At 32.0% G+C, this 18,140-nt stretch overlaps 2 protein-coding genes and 1 long non-coding RNA gene across 5 annotated transcripts; 1 reads left to right on the top strand and 2 right to left on the bottom strand.

Moving 5' to 3' along the window:
- Positions 1 to 902: 902 nt before the first annotated feature.
- LOC110667901 (ADP-ribosylation factor) lies at positions 903 to 7,980 on the bottom strand. Of its 2 annotated transcripts, none has more exons than XM_021828885.2 (7): positions 7,812 to 7,980; positions 7,425 to 7,600; positions 6,722 to 6,792; positions 5,727 to 5,846; positions 1,895 to 2,013; positions 1,355 to 1,436; positions 903 to 1,165 (listed from the first exon to the last, which is right to left on the bottom strand). In XM_021828885.2, the coding sequence occupies exons 2-7, from the start codon at positions 7,570 to 7,572 to the stop codon at positions 1,160 to 1,162; spliced, it is 546 nt and encodes a 181-aa protein (XP_021684577.1). In that variant the 5' UTR covers positions 7,573 to 7,600; positions 7,812 to 7,980; the 3' UTR covers positions 903 to 1,159. The 2 variants fall into 2 exon arrangements, with proteins under 2 accessions (XP_021684577.1, XP_021684578.1); XM_021828886.2 differs by having other exon boundaries at positions 7,425 to 7,582; positions 7,812 to 7,965.
- An 853-nt stretch (positions 7,981 to 8,833) lies between these two features.
- Positions 8,834 to 12,815, top strand: LOC110667900 (uncharacterized). Its single transcript, XR_009144100.1, has 2 exons — positions 8,834 to 9,191; positions 10,009 to 12,815. It is a non-coding gene; the product is annotated as an uncharacterized LOC110667900 (long non-coding RNA).
- LOC110667899 (polygalacturonase At1g48100) lies at positions 9,454 to 12,512 on the bottom strand. 2 transcript variants are annotated; one of them, XM_021828883.2, is made up of 7 exons: positions 12,195 to 12,512; positions 11,381 to 11,512; positions 11,094 to 11,264; positions 10,948 to 10,992; positions 10,646 to 10,853; positions 10,245 to 10,435; positions 9,454 to 10,135 (listed from the first exon to the last, which is right to left on the bottom strand). In XM_021828883.2, the coding sequence occupies exons 1-7, from the start codon at positions 12,510 to 12,512 to the stop codon at positions 9,767 to 9,769; spliced, it is 1,434 nt and encodes a 477-aa protein (XP_021684575.2). In that variant the 3' UTR covers positions 9,454 to 9,766. The 2 variants fall into 2 exon arrangements, with proteins under 2 accessions (XP_021684575.2, XP_021684574.2); XM_021828882.2 differs by having other exon boundaries at positions 10,948 to 10,995.
- Positions 12,816 to 18,140: the final 5,325 nt, after the last annotated feature.

Below are 18,140 nucleotides of genomic sequence, written 5' to 3' on the forward strand. Positions count from 1 at the left end.
GAGATAAACCTATTGTAAAGTTTCAGCAAATATCAAATTTATTTCTAAATAGTGAACCATAAATAAGATAGTCAGAAGAATCTCACGATAATTTTAGGATCAAAATGAATATTATATTAGCATAAGTTTTTGGCAAGTTAATTGGAAAAACATCACAAACATTTCATATAAGGAAACATCACAAACATAACAAACACATTAAATAACGAGACAAAAATATTCAATGAACATACTATTTCTGTTATTCATATAACATAATCAATACAACGAAACAAATAATTCTCACGTTACTTGTAGGCAGGAGAAACATACAATGAGTAAAAGGACATAGACTCAATAATAGGTGACTAATTAGGCTCATCAATAACCAACTAGTCATTTCTTCTAAAGAGCATTAGGGATAAGAGAGAGCGATTGATACCGGATAAATTCAGTTTCAAACCAGTGGCTAATCGGCTAGATCAACTTATCGGCAGGCTTGACAGCTTCAAAATTGTTTCAGGCTTTTTGGTCACAATTTTATTTTTCTCTTTTTTTGTAGTCTGAGTACTAAAATTTTATAAAATTTTAATTTAATTAATATTTTTTTTTATCAATTTTCATATTCTGAATAAAAATTTCAATTTTTTTAATTTAAAAAAAATATTTTTAAAAAAATAAAAATAAAATAATATGTAAAAATTCAATTGAACTATTTTCCACGTAAACAGCCGATATCTAGCAATGATTTTAATAACCATTCCCACATGACCTCACAGTCAAAGTGCATTCATTATACATGAAAGGGCTGGCTGCACCAGATGAAATATTCAAACAGTAGTCTAACACGTGAAGTGATTGTGAACACACAAGTTACAATGTAGAACATTGATATCATGTTCACTACCCACAATTATTCAAGATTCTCTAAAATATGATATTGGATATAAAAACACCCAGAAGAAAACCAATACTTGCCAACCATAAAAGCGTTTGGGTCATTTATAATTTTGTTAAAAGCGCTAGCTAATACAGATTGCACAAACCATATTATAAAAGTAGGATCTAAACAAACATTCTGCTATTACAACCGTCTCTGAACAAAAAGGGGATAAATAGGCTTTCCAGAGTCGCAAGTCTTGTAAGTCTAGACAACCACCAAAATCCATGAGCTTTGTTTTCAAGCCTGGAAATAGAAATTAAAGAGCAGCAGTCATTACGTGGAATATAAACACCGTCGACATAGAAATAAACTGTTTTTTTTTTATTATATCCATCTAATAATTATAACTTCCAAAAAATCACAAAATATTAACCTGCCAGGATATCTTACTTGATGCATTCTATATAATTTGTCACTAGTTCACATACTCACCTTGCTAGCAATGTTGTTTGACAGCCAGTCCAGCCCCTCATAAAGGCCCTCTCCAGATGTTGCACACGTGCTCTGGATGTACCTGAGATTGACCACCATCATATCAGCAAAAGTTCAAGTAAATAGTTTTCCATCATTAACACAACTTGTAATCATATTCCAAATATTTGCACAAGTTTCAAAATAAAGTAATTTAAGATTGCTGTTCAGCCGAGTCTAGTTGTCTTAACTTTGCCAAATCCTACAGTTTCAGCAAAAGAAAAAATGGTGAATTCCCCAGTTAAGAAAACAAAACAGAGGCAAAATGTCCACTCTTTAACAAAAGAAAATAGATGGATGTATAGAGAAAACTGGAAATTTAAAAAATTCTTTTTATAGTCATTCAGGCCCATTGACATCTAGCACTAGTTGTCAAACTATTTTTTTTTTTTTAAAAAAAAGGAAAGAATGCTCATTTAATCGGAAAGGCATCCTTTATACCAGAAGTAAATAGCACAAATTGACAGCACTTGGATACACAACAGCCAGAAATTTATTTACCAGTGGCGTTGACGGAGAGAATGAAGCCCAAGCTTGTCAGTTATTTCTGCAGCATTCATGGCATTGGGAAGATCTTGTTTGTTGGCGAAGACAAGCAAGACAGCATCTCTCAGTTCGTCCTGCAACCAGATTAATACCAGATATATAGTACACTGGCTCAGACCATAATAATTCTATCAATTGATCCTAATCTAATCAGCATGATAAAATTCTGACTTTGTTAAGCAATAGAAGCTTAATGCGAAAGGATTAGAGGAACAACTAAACACCGATTGGGATTGAAAAATGAAATCCAATAGTCCATGGGATGAAAACATATAAGAAAAATGAATCCAAACAATGAAAAAACACAGTGCCCTCTCTATCAAAAGTAAGTTAGTAAGAGGGCAAAAAGTGCATTGACCTTAGTGATAGACAGATCAAGTGGTCAACAAATTGCTGCCCTAAAACCACATTTCTTTTTTCATATTGAGAATGCCTTTTACGTGTGTCCATTTTTACTGCCTTATTTATCCTGCTTAAAGAGGCATGACCGTATTCATCATAACCCCCACTATCCATGAACTTTTAGTGCAGAACATCACACCAATAGTCTTGTGCCGTGTTAGGTGGGATAAATAGAAAGTGCAAAAGCAATGGTATGTTTAGCATTGTTCTTTCAGAAAATGGCAAAGTTAGGGCCATAAAAAAACAGAAAGACAGAGCTATAGTTAATTTGGCAACAATAATAGCCATTGTTGTTAAAGGCGCCGAGGCGAGGCAGGCGCCCCTCTAGCGCCTTGCCTTGTTTACGGCAGGTGGCCGCCCCAGCGAGAGAGGCATTGGGCGACAAGGCACTGAGGTGATGCCTCAATGAAGTTAGGGCTATTTTTTATTTTTTTTCCTTTTTTAATTTTTGGTACACAACAAATTAAAAATGCTAAAAGTCACCACTTCTCTTCTGTCACACTGCTTCTCTCTCACTCTCACAGCAGCCAGCAGTCACTCCTACTAAGGTATGCTCATCCTTCCTCTCTCTCTCTCCTCTTCTCCTTCTTCTTTCCTCTCTTTCTTCTCCTCTTCTTCCATTCTCACGAATACCAACACAGCAGACAAGACAACACCCACCTATCATTTTCCTTTCTTTTTACTTTTTCCTTCTTTTTTCTCCTTCTTCTTTTCTCTCTTTCTTCTCCTCTTCTTCCATTCTCAAGAATATCAACACACCAAACAAGACAACACCCACCTATCGTTTTCCTTTTCTTTTCTTTTTATTTTTTTTTCCTTCTTTTTTTCTCCTTCTTCTCTCTTCTTCTATTCCTACTGCACCTCTCACTCTCACGCCATATTTTAGAAGACAACAGTTTTTTTTTTCTTTTATTTTAATTGTTTGTTATATATTGTGATAACAAACAACAAACAAACAATTAAAATAAAAGAAAAAAAAACTGTTGTCTTCTAAAATATGGCGTGAGAGTGAGAAGTGCAATGGGAATATAACTTGGAACTAAAGAAGGGGAAAAAGATATTTATAGATTAGCAAGGAGGAGAGAAAAGAAATGTCAAGATCTCAATCAAGTTACGTGCATTAAAGATAAAGAAGGAAAAGTATTGGAGAAAGATAAAGACATTAAAAAAAGATAGAGAAATTATTTTGATGATCTCTTTAACAATAGTCAAAGTAGTAATAGCGTGAATATAGACTATAGAGTAATAGAAAATAATGTAAAGTATACTAGAATGATTAGATCTTTAGAAGTAAAGGAAGCACTTAAGAAAATGAAAGTAGATAAAGCCTGTGTACCCGATGGAATACCAATTGAACTGTGGAAGTGTTTGGGAGATATGGAATGGCAAGATTAACTAAATTGTTTAATAAGATTCTAAACTCAAATAAAATGTCTGATGAATGGAGGAGGAGTATTTTAGTACCTATTTTTAAAAATAAGGGAGACATACAGAGTTGCTTAAACTATAGGGGAATTGAACTCATGAGCTATACTATGAAGTTGTGGGAGAGAGTTGTGGAACATCGACTACGTCATGACACTTCTATCTCTCCCAATCAATTTGGCTTAATGCCCGGTCGTTCAACTATGGAAGCAATATTTCTCATTAGAAGCTTGATGGAGAAATATAGAGATGTGAAAAATGATCTACACATGGTTTTTATCGATTTGAAGAAAGCTTATGATAGTGTTCCAAGAGATGTCTTATGGAGAATGTTAAAACAAAAGAGAGTATCTATTAGGCACATACAAGTGTTAAAAGATATGTATGAATGAGCTACTACTATTGTACGCACAATGGGAGGGGACACAAGATATTTCCCTATCTCAATTGGATTACACCAAGGTTCAACTATAAGCCATTATCTTTTTACATTAGTTTTAGATGAATTGACGAAACACATACAAGAGAGTATCCCTTGGTGCATAATGCTTGCAGATGATATAGTTCTAATAGATAAGACCCGAGAAAGAGTCAATAGAAAGCCAGAGCTTTATAGAAGTACTCTAGAGTTAAACGGTTTTAAATTAAGTAGAACGAAGACAAAATACATGCATTGAAAGTTCAGTGAAGGCCGAACTAGTGATAGGGAAGGAGTTAGTTTGGATTGAGTGATACTGCCCCAAAGTAATCACTTTAAATATCTCGGCTCAATCCTTCAAGTAGATGGGGGATGTGAGGGGGATGTTAATCATAGAATTAAAGCCAGATGGTTAAAGTGAAAAAGTGCCACTGGAGTTTTATGTGATCGCAAAATTCCCAATAAGTTGAAAGGAAAATTTTACCGTACAGCCATACGACTAGCCATGTTATATGGTAGTGAGTGTTGGGCACTGAAGGAGTCGTATGTGTCTAAGATAAGAGTTGCAGAGATGAGAATGTTAAGGTGGATGAGTGGTCATACTAAACTAGATAAAATCCGTAATAAGAGTATTAAAGAAAATGTAGAAGTGGTGTCAATTGAGGATAAGTTGAGAGAATGGAGATTAAGGTGGTTTAGTCATGTGAAACGTAGACATACGGAGGCTCCAGTTAGACAAGTAGAGCACATTACGTTAGAGGATAGAAAGAAAAGAAGGGGTAGACCTAAACTGACTTGAAGAAGAGTAGTACAACATGACCTAAAAACATTACACATTTCTGAGGATTTAACTCAAAATCGTTTAGAATGGAGAAAGAGAATCCATATAGCCGACTCCAAATTCTTAGAATAAAGGGTTAGTTGAGTAGAGTTGAGTATTTTGTGATATATATGGGTTTTGTGATATGTGGGATTGTGGGTATTATTGATTGTGTTATGGGTATGTTAATTTTTCCTATTTTAATTTGTTGTTTAATTTTTTGTCATATGGATATTGTTAATTAGGTATTAGGATATATGAGTATTGTTAATTTTTCATATTTTAATTTATTGTTTAATTTTCTGTTATATGGGTATTGTTAGTTGGGTACTGTGAAATATGGGAATTGTTAATTTTTCGGTCCTACTTTAATTTGTTGTTTAATTTTTCTTAATTATTTTAAGCTAAATGAAAATATGTTGCTTCTCCTAGTTTAGGCTAAATTATTTAAAAGTATGAATTATATATATATATATATATATATATATATATATATATATATATATATATAATTTAGGCAATTTAGGCTATGGGAGCCTTGCTTTAAAAAGGCTCTCACCTCGCCTCTCGCCTAAGGTCATGGGATACCTTATCGCCTTTCACCTTGATAATACTGATAATAGCAGATGATGGACTACATAAAACTCATCCATTGATGAGAAATTGGTACATTTATACCTGAATACACATACAACAACATAGCACAGAAAATGGTAGCATACCTCATTCAACATTCTATGCAACTCATCCCTTGCCTCAACAATTCGATCTCTGTCGTTACTATCCACCACAAAAATAAGACCCTGAGTGTTCTGGAAGTAATGCCTCCACAGAGGGCGAATCTGTATGTGCCAAAACAGAAAAAAAAAATTACTATTTTATCTACACATGCAGACCCACGAAGAAAAAAAAAAAAAAAAAAAAAAACCCACCTTACAAGTAAAAAAAAAAAAAAAAAAAAAGCATCCAAATAGACGCAGAAATCAACTAAACTGATGCCCTTATAATGCTATTTCAAATTTTAGTGCAAAACAACGACTCCAACTATCCAATGCCAGTAATTCTCCATGAAGTATTATCTTACATGTTTATGCAAAATGATATATCCAAATTACAATTTTGCCAATTGTGCAAGAACAAACAATATCACCAACAAATAAGAAGAATTCTCTTCTCCTGATTAAAGCAAAACATAAGCCACCCACATTGAATACCAATTGTGCAAATGCAAACATCCATCAAAGGATTAATATTTTTCTATGCAGGAAAATATAATCAAATGCAATTCAAGTTTCCATTTTACTTCATTTGGGCTATAGTGCTATTCATGTTGCAAAATGAAGAAAAAGACTTCACGCAGCCAATCTGAATAAATTTGGAAATTGGAATTGCGAGTCTAGCTGAAAGAGGTATTTACGGTAGCCTCTAAAAACGATAGCCACACCAAAAGGTTTAGCTTTTAAGAGATTACCAATTCCAGTATAATTTAAACTTTATCATCAAATAACAGAAAAGATCAAACCATGTTCTGAAAATCTATATGCACAATTGACAAAGCATATCAGTCTTTTTAAGCATCTCACTACTGAAATACAAAACCAGTATTCATGTTGATGAACTCAGATCTCTAGTAAACACAATCTTATGAACACACTACTAGCACCTCTCTTTTTGTGCTTTTTATTTTTATATATGTATTTGCACCATCCATGCATACCTTGTCTTGACCACCAACATCCCAAACAGTGAAGCTGATGTTCTTATATTCCACTGTCTCCACATTAAATCCTGTAACGAAGAGAATAAATCTAATTATGTAAAATCAAATAAGCTCATGTGGATTGATTTTTGGGATAAAAAAAAAAAAAAAAAATTCTTAGTACGGTGCAGGATAAAATCCAGATGAGAAGCCATCACCGAAATGGGGAAAAAGTATGGAGTGTGATATATTGAAATGAAGTTCAACTGCTAGTCCCAAATATTGAATTGCCAAGCTTAACAACTGACAATCAGTAAAAATATAATAACTACTCATCATTGATCAACTATTATCAAGTGCAACAATAAGAATGCAACCCTCACTACTAGTTTGACTTAAAGTAGTCACTTTCTAGCTTTTCAAGTTTCAAAATTCTCTCCAACCTTTTTTTTTATAAAATTAATGATAACCCAACAAAATTTTAACCTCACACTAAAACACAAAAATTGGAAATAAACATATGCAATTGTTACAACTCCAGCATGGAACTATGGAGGATTTGCAGAAAGCTTATCACATAAGCACACAAACAGAAGCACAAAATGAATTAACTAGTCCATTTTTTTAACATACAACAAAACCAGATAATATAAAAGTGCACAAGCATAAAACGTCAAAAAAATTATTAAAATTAATTGATTTGATGAAATTGGAAGCTCACCAATAGTAGGGATGGTGGTGACAATTTCTCCAAGCTTGAGCTTGTACAAAATAGTGGTCTTTCCGGCAGCATCAAGACCCACCATCAGAATTCGCATCTCCTTCTTGGCAAAAAGCCGGCTAAATAGCTTCGTAAAGCTAAGCCCCATCTCTGATTCTCTGTATGTGTATTCGTAGCTACAAAAATTAAATACACAATCCCAAAAAAAAAGATAAAAAGAATTTCCTAAATCAAGTGAATCAATTGCATAAACCAACAATACCAATCATTTCAGAAATCAATAACTATACATCGAAATCGATAGATCGAACTCAAAATTAATTATAAAAATTTAAACAAAATTGAAAGATCTGCCTGCTATGAGCTGGAAATTAAGAGAGATATTACCACTTTTGAAGAAGTATGTGACGTAAGTGGGTGAGCGACAGGAGCAAATCGCGTGTTATGAGAAGAGATGCGACTCTAGTCTCTCCTTTTTCCGTCGATGGATGGAGAGAGAGCGAGAGAGAGAGGAAGAGAAACGTGCGCCGAATGGAGTAGCCTATATTGTGAACCTGGAGTAATTATACCCTGTAACCGGGATTTCCTATATCCAATTCTATATACCCCTCAATCCAATAAAAAAAAATAATATATATATATATATATATATATATATATATATATATATATATATATATATTAAATTTATAAAAAAATATATAATTATTTTTTAAAATAAAAATAAGTGATTATAATAATATAAAATATTTTTTTCTAATTAAATTGTGTTTTCATATTTATTGATAATTGAACCATCTAGATTAAAACGTGAGAATCATCAAATTTAATTATTATAAAATTTTTAAATATTATTAAGTATGATCTCTAATTATTTTCTTAAAATAATAATTAAAATAAGAAATGAAATATCCCAATAAAATAAGAACATTTAGTTTGTTTAGCTAATTTAATTTTTAAATTATAACAACTTTTTATTTGAATGAAATACTGAAAAACACTATTTATGAGAAAATTTAACATAATCATGTTTAAATTTAAGATAATAATTTAGAGAAATTTTAAAATATATTTAATTTATTAAAAAGTAAGTTTTTGAATAATATTTAAAGTAATATGGTTTTAAAAATGTTTATTAATTTCAAAATTTTAATGTCAAATAAGACTATATATTATTTGGAACCCAATTAATTAAAATTATTATAGAAAATAATAATATTTAATTTTAAATTTGTTTCTTATATAAAATTTATAACCTATAATATAATTTATTTTTTAAAAAAAAAATAAAAATTTGTATGGTCAATATTGATTTCTACAAAAATTAATTGAATTTTTTTGAGAAATATTAGTGCATTTTTATAATAACCTAAAAATTTTGAGGGAGAATGGGGGAAGAAAATAAATAAATAAATAATTTTGTTTTCCAGTTCTCATCACCGGACGTCAATTTTACCATTTTCAGCCGCATACTTTGCTCTGTGGCCGCGGCGGCTCGTGCGGCTTGCCTCCACTCCTGTTCACTGTCACGATCGCTTCTCCTGCACTGCCTCCACTGCCGAACCAGTCTCGGTACTTCCTTTTCCGGTTCAACCGAATATTCTCAACCACCCGGCCCTCTTCCACCGCCAAACCTCCTCCAGTGGCGGTTCGCTCTCAGGCCAAGCGAGTCTTCTTATTCAAAGAAGACGAAGTAACTTCCCGTGAGCGGACCTCAAATTGCATACTGGATTAAATTTATGGTGTTTAATCCAGTAGGAAAGCGTGGTAAGTAGGAATTAATGTTCAACTTATGGTGTTTAATCTAGTAGAAAAGCGTGGTGAGTGGGAGGAAATTGTTCTTGTCAATCAAAGAGTTAATAAATATTCAAAGAAATATGGTGACAGTTCAATTTTGAATAACTGATTGTAGTACAGGATTTGCAATTTTTTCAAGATACTAATTTCTCTTATCTGAGTTCAAACAAACAGGATTCATAAGATTCAAAACAAGCAATGTATAGTTCTGTGTAAGGTCAAGTTGAGTATGTGGTCAACTTACTATCATAAATCTTTAAAGAAATGCCAGTAAACATGCTGTGAAATTCTTAGGCTAGTACAATAAGCTTAAAGATTAACATTTAATTTTACATTCTTTTAAGATGGAAAACAGTGGGATGCTATGTATAAACTACAGAATAATAATGCTGTATATTGTTCTATAACATAAATTGTGTAATCAATGCATCCCTGGAGCAAAGTTCTTAAGGACTACACGTCTTTGCCATTGGCTGGGACAAGCTTCTACTCAGGTGTAAAAATTATATCATACCTAGCTATGTGTATAGCTCCCTAGCCTAAGCTCAGCAATAAACTACAGGTTTCCTTGATTTGCCTGATTGCAAGCAATGAATTGGAGGAACAAGTGTTCCTCTCAGATCTCCGTATGTGTTCCAACAGAAAGGTTGGGCATCTTCTCCAACTGAATTCAGCTCTATAGTATCTAGTGAGAGACCGGTGCATGGCAAGTTGTCACTGCATGCAAAGTGTAGAGGGTTTCTTCTGTATGTGCCTCTTATGTTAACATAGTTTATGTCTGACACAGCGACAGCTGAAGATTCGTTTGAGCATTTGCTTCCGTCACAGTAGAATTGGTCAATCATGATTGGAGTTTCAACTCCAGAAACTTGAATGTTTGAGAATGTGACTCCTTGTACTGAGCCTGAGCCTCCCTGCAGTAGGTAAATGAAATAACTATTAGATGCTTTCAGAATTGTATATGTATGTGTTACTAAAGGAGAAAGTCAATGGGATAAATTTGGATGTTTGTGGTATTCATGCCTGCCATGTCTTTATCCTAACACCGGTTAATGTGTTTTGCATTGCAACATTCCGGATGGTGACGTTTGAAACACAGGCTTTGGTGTTGTCCTTTCCAAGCCCTCCAATGCTAATGCCATGTCCAGGTCCACAATTTACATTGTGTATGTAAACATTTGAGCATCCAGTTTGAATAGATACACAGTCATCCCCTGTGAAGTCAGTAGGATAAGAAATTAATATCTTATCTGATTTGATGCATGTGGACACGATGATGAATTTAGCCACTGAGGCTCTCTTATTCTGGATTTCTTGTTTGATCTTCTAATGTGTTTGAATATTACTTTCAGTAAAAGTAGTTACTTGGTGCCATTATGAAGACAATATCCATTATGGTTCACTAGTTTAGTTTCTGAAATTACCACAAGCAAGATCAGAGCTGTAAATGAGCACATCTCGGGAATTCTGTAGGTGAATTCCATCTGTATGTGGACTGTTCTCAGGTGATGCAGCAGTGAAACCTGAAACCTGAACAGATGTGCAATCATCGAATTTAAGATGGGTTTGAGGGCTGTTTTGAATTGTTATCCCGGTGACGGTCACATCAGTACTACCATAGAATCTTAGAGCCTGCATAGATAGAGCAAAAACATAAGCAAAAACGTTCTTAATATCAACAACCTGGTGAGACTCTGAAAAGAGGAGGTTTTGTGAGGAGGCTTACTGTTGGCTTGGTGCTAGGCATTTTTGCACTGAGCTCACTGCTTACCTGCTAGATATCATTTGCACAATAGGGCAGAGGGTTATCTTTGTACAATTTCAACTTTAAATTAGCAGTGGATTTATTTTATTTTATTTTTAATCCTTTACCTCTGAATCTGGACTGTATGTTGGTAGGTCATTCCACCAGACTGAACCTTGTCCATCAATGACACCTTTACCTCTGATTGTGATCCCTTTCAGTTTTGTGAACTCAATCCATTGCAAAAGCCCTGATCCCCAAGCTCCAGCACTTGTGGGAGCTATGATCTTGCCATCTAACTGCATGACATTACAAACAAATTCTAGTTCATTCTGTTAAGTCTAAAAGTTCAACCTTCAAATGATGAGGCTTGTGGAATAAAAAGGTGTGCTCATTAAGAGTATGGAAAATTTACCTGAAATATAATGTTTTCTGCACAATTAGGACCTGAAAAAGATATTGGCTGGACAAGGAAAATAGACCCAGAAGGAACCACTATTGTTGATGCTTCTACTTTGCAAGCAGCTGCCCATACTGCCTCAAATGCCTGTCCCACATGATAGCAGTTCCAATATGACAAGTGTAAGAATTCCAAACAAAAATGGGAATAAGGTCAGCCTTCCAATATTAGTCTATTTACCATATCTTTTTAGTGTCATTCTCTTGCTTATTCTAGTATATTTTGATTTATGATTGCCTTGTTTACTATTTGATGTCACTGAAACTGCTGCTCACATCCTTGGCAGGTGCTACTAATCACAAATTGCAAAAGATGAACCCCTTTTAGTACTTTCTTGATATGGTGAAGCATAGATGTGTGTGTGTGTGTGTGTGTGTGTGTGTGGAGCAAACCCTTTTCCATATTTTCTTAATTATCTTTTCCTAAACAATTAGTCATAAGTATTTCTGTTGCAGTAAATGGTATCATGGCTAACATATATTTGTCTTTCGAGTCTAGTTAAAAGCAGATCATTCAATTTATGACTATATATTTCATAGGAAAGAAAGGCACTAATATCGTAAACTTGACAACATTCCATAAGTTCATCTACATTGTGACACACTAAAAACAGAGAATCGAAGATGTTAAGTGTCTAGCAGAATTCTTGTAACTTTGAATTGCTATGGTATATTATGTATTATATAGGATTTTGAAATGTTTTAATTTAAACCTCATATATGAAACTCATAGGGAAAAAATATATATGAAGGCTTCATGAAATAATCACCTTTGTGTCATCAGTATGCCCATCGCCTTTAGCACCATAGTCAAGGACATTAAAGGTGGAAGCAGAGCTCTGTCCTTTCTGAGTTGCCATAGTTTTATCCGGCAAAATGTAATAAGAATCCGTGAACTTTGACAAGCTGCGGCCATGGTGATGACTCTGCATAGACACAGAGGCTGCTGGGGCAGTTTTGCTTTGCCTCCAGTATTTGCCTTGTCTTGCATGGCAAGGTTCAATTCTTGCAGACCAAGCAAATAAGATAATGATGAGGATGGTGATTAGTGAAAGGTTCTCAAGATTGAAGCCACCCATTTTGATCATGTGAAGGATGATTCTTTTCTTTAATTAGATGACTAATGAAGAAGAAGAAGATAAATGGGTTTTCTATATGTGCCAATGTGGAAGATGAGTGGATTTTATGTGATCTATTTTGAGATTGGTGGACGTGAATTTATAGGGAGAAGGTAGTCTAAGGTCATGGCACTATTCAGGCATATGATAAACAGTTACATTAAAGACGGGTTTCTTCCTTCTTCAATTTTCTTAGTTCGTCTATTTGTGTCCCACGTTTGATGTGATAGTATATTATTATTTGTTTTATCTCTCAATTATTCTATTGATTCACTGTAGTTGCCTGCATGATCTGCTTAATCTTGTTGACAATAAAATTGAAAATAATCATCATAGAAGAGGACTTGTAATTCGGATTAACTTTTATTTCAAATTTGACCAATTAATTTAAATATGATAAACTCTTGACCTTTTATATTATGATTAAAACACTCAATCATCAGGTCCAACACATCAAATCTTGTAAATCAGATTGTTGGCTTAGTTCTTAATTATAAGGATTAAATTTTCATTTACTCTTGCTTGAAGAAGGCATGTAGAATGTTGGTTTGTCCATTAAATTGCGATGAATAGCTTGAATGTTAGGCCAAGGATAAAACATTTCCTTTTTTTTTAATGTATGTATATAAAATGGAATTGTGAAGTGTAAGTTAATAAAAAAAAATGTGGTTAATTTTATATCTATATATACATATATATTTGTAGAAAACTTTTAACACCAGAAATTATCGTTGGGTGAAATAGTGAGAAATTTAGGAAATATAAGTGCAATTTGACTTATGAAAATGATAGCCATTGTATAGCTTGAAAGCACCAAATTAGTTCATTGCTTTTAGAAGACAAAGAAACAGAGTTGATGTGTGGGCGTTTTCAAAAATAACTGATTTGGAGTAAAAGATTACCTATATCTTTTTTTTTTTTTTAATTATGATAAGATGGCATTATGGGTTCATTTTTCATATTCATTTTAAGTTAGTTGTACAAGATAGCATATTTTTATCAAAATTTAAAAAAAAAAAAAACTGATTTTAAAGTTTCAAATTTTAATAAGCAATACATAAGTCCCTCATAGCTTAAAACTAGAATATCATGATCATGTTTCTCAACAAAACACCTATTAAAAATGAGAGAAGAAAATTTTGAAATTTGTCCCTTTGAAAAGTATATCCTTAAACTTCAATCCAAAGGAATGATTAATCTCATATAAATCAGATTTGAAACATGCTAGAAGATTTCCATCTCTAAAGTAAGTATTCAACAAATATAGTTTGATTCACATATGCACCTTTTTTTTTCATAGAATCATATATCCAGTTTGTTGCATAATCACATTTAACATTTTTATTAATATCAAATTATGAAATTAGTTGTCACTCCAATTTCAATTATTTGCCCAAACAAGTAGATGAGTTTACACTCCACCTTATTAATCAATATTCATATTTTAAGATGACATTAATATTGACAAGCCCTAACTAGGTTAACCCATTTCATTTAACCTGAAAGTTTCTATGATTATATATACTATTGTTTTTATTAAAAGCAATTGTTAATAACAGAGATGCACCTCTATTATTTCATATACTATTATTGTTCTTATGATCATATACTTATTTTAAGGCGTCGCAGAGTCTCACATTTCACATATTGTCTTGCGAACGAGCATATTAGTTTCGTAATACGCCTTTTTGGCACATCATCTAACGGGGTGGTCAATCCCCAGAGTACTATGCGCATTCAAGTTACTAGAATTAATGGTGTCACCCTCTGTGTCACGCATACGTAACCCTAGTTCATCTCTGAAAAAAAATTCATGCAACCCAGTACTGGAGAGCTAAGACGTGAGATCATATCTATGTTTTCTTCTAATATTCCTTTCCTTTTTCCCAAAGTCGCCAGATAATTTCTGAAATTGAAAGCCTTGAAAAGCGGCTATAGACAAGGCTAAATCTTTGAATTTAACGTTAAAAATGGAATGGTGATAAGAATGACAGATGGGCCCAGTGAATGTGCTATTATCTCATTGAAAATGACAGTTCCATGTGGGATTATGACCTTATTAGCAAACCGTTAAGTCAGATTTATCCCTGATATCATGCCTTGCCTTTGGGGATTGGATGGCTGCTCCATTGTTAAGCACAGGTATTGCTATTTCTATTCTGTGACCCTTTCCTCAGTCAAACCACTAAGTGGAGTAGAAAAAATTTTAAAATATAATTCATTTTACATGTAACAATTGCATAGAATAATTTCTCATAGAATAAAATTATTATTTAATTTGAAACTTTGATTAGATTAATTTTTCCTTTAATTACCCTCTTTTTTTTAAGTTCAAAATAGCATCTTATATGTCTAACTTGACATATTTAAATTTGAGTTCATACTCTCTCAATTTGACATATTTTACAGCTATTACATACAGACATGGTTATCATATAAATATGTATGTACGGATATATATGAATTTTAATTCATTTAATTTTAGCAAAAATTTAAGCTAGGTATTTCATGATTTTTAGAAATTTTAATTAATTATTAATTTTATTTGTTGAAAAATTTAATTGATTAGATTAATCAATTTTTTTACTTGTTTTTTGGGTTTTTTTTTTCACCCTCTAACCAATAAATGAAAAGTAATTTTTGAGTTATCAGAAACTTGAATTGGACAATGGAGGCGAACGTGTGGATTAAGGCAAGAGTATATAAAGTATGAGATGAGTTTACTCAGGTTTAAACTAACCATAAAACTAACTAATTAGGTAACTAGCCCTTCATCCTTATATCTCTTTTGAATTTCTTGTAATTTTTAAATATGAGAATCTTAACTGTATTCCCCCTCAAATGGCAACCATTTTGGTTGACACTTGAAACAAGAAATCCTTCCTTACAAACTTTAAATTGACACAGTGACAACACCTTAAATTGAATCGATCAGACCTGCTCTAATACCATATCATAAATTTAAATTAAACGGACTGAGGCAAATAAGTGAGCTAGGGTAAGAGTTTATAAAGTGTGAGATGAACTTACATGAACTTGGACCAACTATCACTAAAAAGTTAGAATTAACAAATTAGATAGTTAACTCTCAATCCCTTTAATTCTTGTACTCTTTAAACATGATACACTTGACATTAGTACTTAAGGAAAGCTAACTATTTGGTAACAAACATTAAAATTTGTTCCTGGAATAATTAAGTGGTTTTATTATTTGACAAATTATAAAATCCAATACTAACCCAAAAAATTACATAAAATCGTTTAACTAAACATTAAAAATATAAACAAAATTCTATTTAATTATTAATTTTTATTTTTAAAAGTGCAGAAAATATGAAAATTTTGATTTTTTTTTTTAAATTTATGAGCTTTATCTTGTGATAGTTATTAATTAAAGAAAGAGATTATAATCTACCAATTATTATTTGATATATTAAACCTTCATTAAGAGAAAAATAATAATAAAATTTACTAGTAAAGCCGCAATGTACGAAAATAAAACCATCCAAAATGTCAAATACAATGATTATGCCATGTCGCTAAGCACTATACTCACACGTGAAGAGGTTAAAGCGTCTACAATTAGACATGAGAAAACAACAAATAAAAGAATTTGAAATTTGGTTTTTTATTTAAAATAAAAAAAAATTAAGAAAAAAAAATAAGAGTGAGATCAGCCACAGAAAAATGCATAGATCATGGATGGTTGTAGGTTTGTAGCAAATTCAATGCTCTTTGCAGCCCTTTGCTTCCAAGCTTGTGCTTCTCCTATTGCGCCTGTGAGTTTGAATTTGTCACCATATCCTTAAAAGATATAATTCAGCTGTTTTGATGAATTTGCATGTAAAATAATCAAGTAAACAGTTATCAGAAATATGGCATTTTGTGCAGCAGATTTGCCGCTATAAGCTACAATCCCATTTTCATCTTTGAAAGTTTTTGTTTTATATATATATATATATATTTAGATTGAGACATAAATTCAAAACTTAAAAACGAGTATGTTAAATCTCGTGTTAGTTTATATTAGTTTAGGATAAAGGCAATGTATAATAGAGAGATATAAAATTATTTCTGACTTTATTTATAAGTTTAAACTTTTAAGTTGAGTGTTTTTTTGATATGGTATGGTATCATAGTCTCTTAAACTAAAAGGTCGAAAGTTCGAACCCTAATTAGCTCCATTTATTAGTTGAACATTTCAGCATAAAGTAAAATTGGCTTGTGTTTGTTTACGCTTCAAGATTAGTGGGTTTTCGTGTGCAGTCCCTTATAATAACTTAAACATTCCTCCTCCTTTAATCTAACTTTTATAGGGTAAATTAAATCTGGCCCATTTTCTTAACATAGTATCAGAATCCAAATTAAATCATGAGTTTCACCCAATCATTAAATTCTATAATTAGACTTGACTTGATTAATTATTTTAATATGTAAAATAATTTAATTATTTATATAAATTTAAATTAAAATAAATTAAATTATAATTTTTAATCTCGTCTTTAAAGTTAGCTTAGTCATATGGGTTATTTTCTTTCAAGAATTATATGTATGTATAAGAAAGATGCTAACCTTTCTTGATTACCGGAAGAACTAATCAAATTTAATAATTACGTGAAGAGTAATGTTATAAGGATTCAGTGTGAAAATTTTTAGTACTCTTTTATTTTTGAGTTTTGTATTTATTATATAAAAGTAATTAAAAAATTTTCAAAAAATTAATTAAAAAATTCATAAAATTATTTAATTTTTATGATAAAATTATATAATTATTTAATTGATTCGTAATAAATATGGATTAACTTTATCTCAAAGCGTCTGTAAATGGGGCAGAGTTAGAAAACTTTTTTGAATAGGTAAATAATTCATTGTTTATATATTTTAAATGTTTTAATGTTAGGTATTCAAAAAATATCTAATAAACTATAGTTAAATATATTAATTCTTATAAATAGTATAATAAAATATTATTTTAAATTAATAATAATATTATTATATTTTATTATTAATTCTTATAAATAATTGTTCATATATACACTCGGGCCGCTGGTTTACACAGAACTTAGGAGAAGGCCCATGACGGCCCATAAAGCAGAGGTCCACTAGTAGGTCTCCCTCCTCTTCCCTCTTGTTTCCTTTTCTTTTTCCACGTTTTCATCTTTGCTTCTTCGATGAGCTTGCTAGTGTAATTTTCTGCAAATTCCTTCATCTTCTTCCTAAAATGATATTTGACAACATGGATTCTCTCTTCTAATGAAAATCTATTTAGGTGAAGTGATTCATGGCCTTCCTATACAGTTGCTGATAGAAATGGAACTGAAATAGACCATATCATTGCAACAACAAGTAGCCAATCCAAACAGGTAAATTTATTCAAGAAAGCTGTTGGATTCTCTTGGAAATCTACGGTGTTTTGCATTCTGGTGTTCTTATTTATTGCTTCATTGATTGAATTCTAGTGAGGATATTATGATTTTGTGAAGAAATTTGTAGATTCATTTAAGTGCGAGAGTGTGCTACAAGTACATTAAGCCACAAAATCTTCTGTTTTGCATAAGATTTTTGATGATCCTCTATCTCTAAAAGGATTCTCTTTTT

Source organism: Hevea brasiliensis, chromosome 15 (assembly GCF_030052815.1).
Source record: "Hevea brasiliensis isolate MT/VB/25A 57/8 chromosome 15, ASM3005281v1, whole genome shotgun sequence".
Lineage (NCBI taxonomy): Eukaryota > Viridiplantae > Streptophyta > Magnoliopsida > Malpighiales > Euphorbiaceae > Hevea > Hevea brasiliensis.

Excerpts from the sequence above, each read along its gene's own strand:
- LOC110667901 (XM_021828885.2), bottom strand. The coding sequence starts at position 7,572 with ATGGGGCTTAGCTTTACGAAGCTATTTAGCCGGCTTTTTGCCAAGAAG. Across the intron at positions 5,847-6,721 it reads ATGTTGGTGGTCAAGACAAG|ATTCGCCCTCTGTGGAGGCA; the intron begins GTATGCATGGAT and ends TGGCACATACAG. Across the intron at positions 2,014-5,726 it reads TGCATAGAATGTTGAATGAG|GACGAACTGAGAGATGCTGT; the intron begins GTATGCTACCAT and ends ATCTGGTTGCAG.
- LOC110667899 (XM_021828882.2), bottom strand. The coding sequence starts at position 12,512 with ATGATCAAAATGGGTGGCTTCAATCTTGAGAACCTTTCACTAATCACC. Across the intron at positions 11,513-12,194 it reads GGCATACTGATGACACAAAG|GCATTTGAGGCAGTATGGGC; the intron begins GTGATTATTTCA and ends CATGTGGGACAG. Across the intron at positions 11,265-11,380 it reads CAGAAAACATTATATTTCAG|TTAGATGGCAAGATCATAGC; the intron begins GTAAATTTTCCA and ends AATGTCATGCAG.